This window comes from Littorina saxatilis, linkage group LG8, assembly GCF_037325665.1.
Source record: "Littorina saxatilis isolate snail1 linkage group LG8, US_GU_Lsax_2.0, whole genome shotgun sequence".
NCBI lineage: Eukaryota > Metazoa > Mollusca > Gastropoda > Littorinimorpha > Littorinidae > Littorina > Littorina saxatilis.
In genome coordinates, this window is record NC_090252.1 from 56,958,911 (window position 1) to 56,966,452 (window position 7,542).

Below are 7,542 nucleotides of genomic sequence, written 5' to 3' on the forward strand. Positions count from 1 at the left end.
GCAGGTTAGCAAGCTATGCAGGAAGATCTGTTTTAGCAACTCCAAAAGGGAGCAAGTAAGCACACAACGATTACAGATTTACGAATTAGTGACACTTGTGTCCAGGTTTCTCAGTTTTCGTTTTGCTGTTTACAGGTAAAGTGACGATTTCCTGCCCACGCTATATCATGGAAAACAAAGACCAGAAATGCTGGTGTCGTACTGCAATGAAAGGGTATAGAGTGACCTGGCCCGGGCATTCAGACACTGACAAAATTACATTTTCCAATGTTCAGCGGAAGAACAACGGTACACGTTACACTTGTGTTGCGACGACTGCTGATGGTGCAAAAGAGGAAGCAGTATACACTCTCCTTGTTGCGTGTAAGTGTATGCACCTGAAAAAAAACTGTGCTTATAAAAGCAAACAAATGAATACACAGGCAAAAAACAAACAAACAATAACACAATGAAAAACACAGAATCAAAAACCAAGAAAGGTAAGTTGTTGGAACGTTTGCTATTAACAAAACAATACGTTACAGTCACTACTATATGTGACCCTCCACCACGGAATGAGTCGCATGTCACCTTTGCATGATTTTCATATTTTTACATTCTCCTAAAGAGGTTTTTACGCTCTTTCCAGTGGTGAAACCCGTTTTAGAAAAGAGCGAAAACTGTTTGAGTTATAAGTATGTGACTAAGGTGACCCTCACACTGTTACCAGACACTCTCCGGACTTACATCAAGCCTAGCGCAGAACCGCGCGAGGTGACATGCGACTCATTTCGTGGTGGAGGGTCACATATCGACCCAACGGTCTTTTAAGTGAACAGACAAACAACTAGTGACACAAACTTAGCTTGATGGAGTTTTCGGCCGCTCGCCAGGAAGGCACAAGGGAGTGTACAAAAGAAAAACACAGAACATTTTGAGAAAAAATACTCACTGAGAAAAACAACAAGTAAACAAACAAACACAAACACAACAACAAAGGGACAAACAGCTAACAACAACAACGACAACAACTTCAAATAAGTATTGATGCATTCTCAACTACGTGCGCAAGATTTGAAAAAAAAGAAGAAATGTATGTGGGAAACAATATATTACGGGATGGTAGGGGCTTGGGTCCAAAAGCTAGTTTCGAACTGGCCTGTTACACGACTGACCGCTGTTACTGTCGCAAACATGCGACACCTGCTTAACTCTGGTATGTCGCTGTATTTACGCATTGCTACTGTTCATTTCCAGATGGTCCATATGACGAAAATCTAAGCGTGAAATCGTCACACCTCGTCATAAATGGAACACAGACAACAACCTTGACCTGCAAGGCTTCTGATGTCTACCCCAGTCCTTACTACTGGTGGGGCGGCGTTACCTGCAAGAACCAGCTTCCAGAGAACACGTGCGTCTTTACCTCAAGTGCACGAGATGACGATTGGAAAAGTGTGACATGCACCGCAGTGTCCTTGACCATCAAGAGAGCTGCTTCCAAAACGCTGCAGTTACACTTAAAACGTGAGTAAATTACATTTGTGACCCTCCACCACGAAATGAATCGCAAGTCACCTCGCGCGGTTCTGCGCTAGGCTTAATATAAGTCCGGGGAGTGTCTAGTAACAGTGTGAGGGTCACCTTAGTCACAGGCTTATAACTCAAACAGTTTTCGCTCTTTTCTGAAACAGTTTTCACCACTGGATAGAGCATAAAAAACTCTTTAGAAAAATGTAAAAATATGAAAATCATGCAAAGGTACGTGACATGTGACTCAATCCGTGGTGGAGGGTCACATTTTGATTTGCTGTTTTACTCATCAATATCCACATGTCTGTTGTTTACTTGCTGACTGCAAAATGTATCAATCACAAAGTTTGATGAAACCTTTTTGAGTTTTACGTAGATAAAAAGTAAGTCAGTAAAAAAAAAAATGGAAGGAATTACATGATCCATGATTGGCAAAGAAACGAACACAACAAGCATTTCTTACTAACTGTTTACCAACCAAATAACAACAAGGATAGCTATCGATGTTGATAAACAATATGTGACCCTCCACCGCGAAATGAGTCGCATGTCACCTCGCGCAGTTCTGTGCTAGGCTTAATATAAGTCCGGAGAGTGTCTGGTAGAAGTGTGAGGGTCACCTCAGTCACAGGCTTATAACTCAAACAGTTTTTGCTCTTTTCTAAAACGGTTTTCACCACTGAATAGGGCATAAAAAAACTCTTTAGGAAAATGTAAACATATGAAAATCATGCAAAGGTGACTTGCGACTCATTCCGTGGTGGATATAAGACTTATTGGCTACATTTAGGTCGTATGAAAGCCCTTTTTTTTTTTTGGCTGAATGTTGTGGTGCTGCAGCAGACAAAATGTGACCCTCCACCACGAAATGAGTCGCATGTCACCTTTGCATGATTTTCATATTTTTACAATTTCCTAAAGTGTTTTTTATGTTCTATCCCGTGGTGAAAACCGTTTTAGAAAAGAGCGAAAACTGTTTGAGTTATAAACCTGTGCCTAAGGTGACCCTCACACTGTTACCAGACACTCTCCGGACTTATACGCGCAGAACCGCGCGAGGTGACATGCGACTCATTCCGTGGTGGAGGGTCACAAGTATACAATTCCGACATAATTGCAGGGATGTATTTACGTGCTTGAAAGTTCCAGAAAGGATTGTAACCTTGTTTAATCCTTTTATGACGGCTTACACAAGAAATAAGAAGAGAAGAGGATTGTTTTTAATGTTGACAGTTGCAATTCTTTACAGGTTCGTACAACTTCGTGTGGATGGTTATTGGTGGGGTTGCAGCCACCATCGTCGTCGTCGCGCTACTGGTCGTCGTTGCTGTTTTCATCAGAAAACGATACGGTAAGTTACAGCAGCAATCAACAGCAATGTGTACAATTGAACGATGTGGTCATATGCAGTGTGACCCCCAAACAATGCCTCTCGTTAAAATGATAATAACTCCTCAAGTACTCCAGCAATTTTCGTCATATTTGGTGTAAATTATCCTGAGATGTGTCACAATTTTCAAGCATGTGGGTAAAGTGGTTTTATGGTTACGCGTTGTAAAGAATATTTTTCAAATTCGGAGAATGCCCAAAGAGGTTTGACACTGAGCATTGGCCACACTCATCCGACTGGCACCCTCGACACTCCCTGTAATTTCTGTATTAACTCATCTATTGTCTGTTCGTGTTTTTTTTCCCATGTAAGATCATTCAGAAAAAGAAAGAAAAAAGAAAATCTGGAGGGCCTAAACCGTGTTAGCGTGGCTACCACTCAGATCTCGTATGTTTGGGTTAACTCCCGTATTAATTTTGATTTTTTGTTCAAAAGATCATTCAAGTCAAAGCATGTAACATACAATCTTGACACTGTGTGAACATATTCCATATCTCAAGCCGATGTACACCAAATATAAAGTAAATTGCTTTTTTTCTTAATGAAAAGACTTTTCTGAATATTATATATAATATATTTAAATCCGTCTCTGTTTAGTTCGCACTTCCAGAGAGAGAGAAATAGAGAGAGATAGAGAGAGGTGGAGAAGAGAGAGAGAGAGAGAGAGAGAGAGAGAGAGAGAGAGAGAGAGAGAGAGAGAGAGAGAGAGAGAGAGAGAGAGAGAGAGAGAGAGAGAGAGAGAGAGAGAGAGAGACAGAGAGAGAGAGAGAGAGAGAGAGAGAGAGAGAGAGGGAGAGAGAGACAGAGAGACAGACATGCGGACAGAGAGAGACAGAGAGAAACAGACAGACAGACAGACAGACAGACAGAGACACAGAGACACAGAGAGAGGTAGACAGACAGACAGACAGACAGAGAGACAGACAGACATATAGACAGACAGACAGACAAACAAACAAACAGACAGAGAGGGGTGTATCCTCTGTATAGTAGAATCATAATAGGAAAACAGAGTTAAGGAGCCTGGAATCAAAATCACTCTCTGACTTATATCACACTATGTTTTCTTCAGATCGCACCAAACAGATTCCACAGGGAAGCGGTTATGAGTTTCAGCAGATTCGTACCATCAGCTCCCAAGTAAGTCTCCTTGATCAGGAAGAGCTTCAGGAACCAGAACCAGTTCAACCACCACGCCCACCTTTCCTTGGGACAGGCTGCAGGGGCTATAACATGTTCATGATTTAAAAGAATAGAAATACAACTGTACTCTGCACGGAGAAGGAAGTTTATTTAGTTTGTAACAAGGCGTTATGCCAAAAAGATAAGCAACCCTGAAAACAAATCTGAAAAGTAATATTAAACAAATTCATCACAATTTATTGTTTTCCATGGATCTCTCTTTTAAACATCAAACATGACTGAGACTGTGAAGCGTCTGTACTCCTTATTCACCATGCAAAACACGTTGTTTCCCATTTATTTAGTCTGTAACAAGGCGATATCAACAAGATAAGCAAGCCTGAACACAAATCTGAAAAAAGTAATATTTACAAATCCATCACAATTTATTGAATATACCAGGAATTTCTCTTTTCAACAGGAAACATGACTAGCGTCTATACTCTTTTGTACCATGAACATGATACTGATTCACACATTGTTGAGTATTTTAAACTAGACATAAATGCTATCACAGCAAACGTGTTCATAATAATGTACAAACTCATCACAATTTACTGAACTGCTACAATAACTTTATTTTTGTTTACAGTAATCATGCACGGCCATACGATTCTTATCCAGTTTTGAAATTGCTTGTACTTAAGCAATTGTAGTTCTTAAAATAAAATATTCAGGTTAAAGAATTTTTTTCAAATGACAGGATAATTGAACGACCCAAACCGGCTTTTCAAGCTAAATAGTCATGAGTTCAGATATCAAGTATTGAAGATACATTTTACCTGACAACAAATAGACAGCTCAACGGCCATTTTTTATGATTTGTAGGTGTGTGTGTGTGTGTGTGTGTGTGTGTGTGTGTGTGTGTGTGTGTGTGTGTGTGTGTGTGTGTATGTGCGCTTGTGTGTGTTGTTTTTTGTTGTTTTTGTTTGGTTGCATATATACATGTATATAATCCAGTGAAAACTGAATCGGAAATTGTGTCCAGTAAACAATTCGTTTTAAACGTTTCAGGGAAAAATGCATGCTTTCCAACCGAAATCGTCATGGCTTTATTAGTCATACAGCTCTGCTATTTGTTGAATTAAAAGCTGGACTTAAGGACGTACGTTCCAGCCTACCAAACTTCTGGAAGTCTCACAGCCTAGTCCTAGAAAATAAATGAAAACTATTCCAACTTTATAAGCGCTTACACGCTGGTTGAACCAGTCATCAAAATTAATGTGACTACTAGTGACTTAACCCCCTTCGTGTGTACACGCAAGCACAAGACCAAGTGTGCACGGAAAAGATCATGTAATCCATGTCGGAGTTCGGTGGGTTATGGAAACACGAAAATACCCAGCATGCCTACTCAACGAAAGCGGAGTGAGCTGACTATGCTCTCAGAGTATAGTGTGGGGAACCCAAATGGGCAAACGAGCTCACACGTAACCAGAAAAAAATTCTGGAACGCTGAAGAAGAAGAAAAATGTGGTTACATTCCGTTATTTTGACAATTTACTTCATTTAAATGTTTGGGTTTATTCTATGTTGTTTCACTTTGTTTATTTGCATGTCTGTTTGTTTGCTTCCGTGTAAGCTTTCTTTCTTTGTTGTTGGTGCTTTTGTACAATGAAAAATATAATGACAAAGTGTCTGTCCATGTGTGATCATAATTCCTCAAAACTTACTGTGATGTTTAGGAGATTTTTTTGGTGTAATTTATGACAAGGTCAGTAAACCGATGCCCGTGATACCATCTTTGTATTACATGTCCGTCAATGTGCCGAAACATGTCATCTTTTGAGTGTTGTCAATTAATGTTGCCGTTGATTTGTACAGAATGCAGTTTGTACTAAAACACACACACACACACACGCACACCACACACACACACAAACACACACACGCACACCACACACACACACACACACACACACACACACACACACACACACGCACACACACACACACACACACACACGAACGCAAACACTCATCCCCGATCTCTCTCTCTCTCTCTCTCTCTCTCTCTCTCTCTCTCTCTCTCTCTCTCTCTCTCTCTCTCTCTCTCTCTCTCTCTCTTACTCCCAGTCATCTGCAATGCAAGCTTATATTGTCACTTCTGTGTTGCTGAACTGCTTAGTGGTTCCTACAGAAGGATTAAGAGTGTGATGTGGTTTCCTGACTTACTGATGTCATATTGTCGTCAAATTCATGCTGTATAAATTCATTATTGTTGTGTTGGGATATTTTGTCTATGGGTCTACTGATGTAATAGTGTGGTTGTTTTTTGTCCTTCTAATTAAGACAATACTGTTTTTGTGCATCGCGTGTCTGTTACCTCAGGTCATTCTGTTTATGCCATGTACATCCGAATTTCTCAATGGAGACAATAACGTTTGCTTATACCACAAAGTATGTTTTGTTGAGCTATATGAACAAGTTGTGTGTGTGTGTGTGTGTGTGTGTGTGTGTGTGTGTGTCTGTGTGTCTTTGTGTGTATGTGCGTGTTCGTGTGTGTTCGTGTGTGCGTGTGTGTGTTTGTATGTGCGTGTTCGTGTGTGCATATGTGTGTGTGTGTATGTGTGTGTGTGTGTGTGTGTGTGTGTGTGTGTGTGGGTGTGTGTGCGTGTGCGTGTGTGTTTGCGTGTTAACGTATGACCATCATTCTGTTTGTGACTCACTTACTAAGGGGAAAGTATCAGTAAATTGTAATTATTTCCTTATGCAAAGGACTCTCAAACTGTATTGATTGCCAAAAACAGGTGCGTCCCACATATATTTGGTGTGACTCGGTATGCGTAACGGAGCGGGAGTAGCATATTAAACTCTGCTCGTTTGTGTGTTAAGTGATGTTATCAGAGGAAACTGTGCTTCAATAACTTCCGTATATTCATCATGCTAACTATAACTTATTCATCATATTAACTCAAGACTTCAACGTTCAGCTTCTTATCATAATAAGATAATTAAGTGTATCTACAACGAGAGGGATAACCACACATAAGGATACTAGTACATTTTAGACAACTGTCACTAAGAGTATAATAACCCCCGAGACGAATTTCAGCTGCACCCTCGGCCTCTTATTTTCCACTAATAATAAATAAATGATAACATCGATACATGAGAAACTTATTCTTCTTCTGCGTTCCCAGCCATGCTTAATTGTCAATCCAGTCTGCAGGACGAAGTCCGCAGTCCGCCGCAGCGACGTTGCCTGTCCCCACAACTTCTCGTGGACCTCCACTGGACTGGGCCAAGTCTGGTGTCTCAGAGCGTTGAGGGGGGGGGGGGGGGTGGGGGGGGGATGGCAGGACTGCGGGATATGGGTGGGGGTTTGAGTGCCTGTGTTACACGGGCAAAATGAGAAACACAAATCTATCAATAAGAACATAAATCAGTACAATCAATTTACAACTTAATGGTAGCTGCGCTTTAAACAAACGGGTCATTAAATGAATTAGTAGGGT

At 40.7% G+C, this 7,542-nt stretch overlaps 1 protein-coding gene across 1 annotated transcript in view; it reads left to right on the forward strand.

Moving 5' to 3' along the window:
• Window positions 1-6,477, forward strand: part of LOC138973909 (low-density lipoprotein receptor-related protein 8-like) — an 18,059-nt gene extending 11,582 nt beyond the window's left edge. Inside the window, exons 7-10 of the mRNA XM_070346617.1 lie at window positions 136-363; window positions 1,237-1,506; window positions 2,762-2,863; window positions 3,975-6,477. Coding sequence (XP_070202718.1) covers window positions 136-363; window positions 1,237-1,506; window positions 2,762-2,863; window positions 3,975-4,150 — 776 coding nt within the window. The 3' untranslated portion in view covers window positions 4,151-6,477. The remainder of the gene's footprint in view (window positions 1-135; window positions 364-1,236; window positions 1,507-2,761; window positions 2,864-3,974) is intronic.
• Window positions 6,478-7,542: the final 1,065 nt, after the last annotated feature.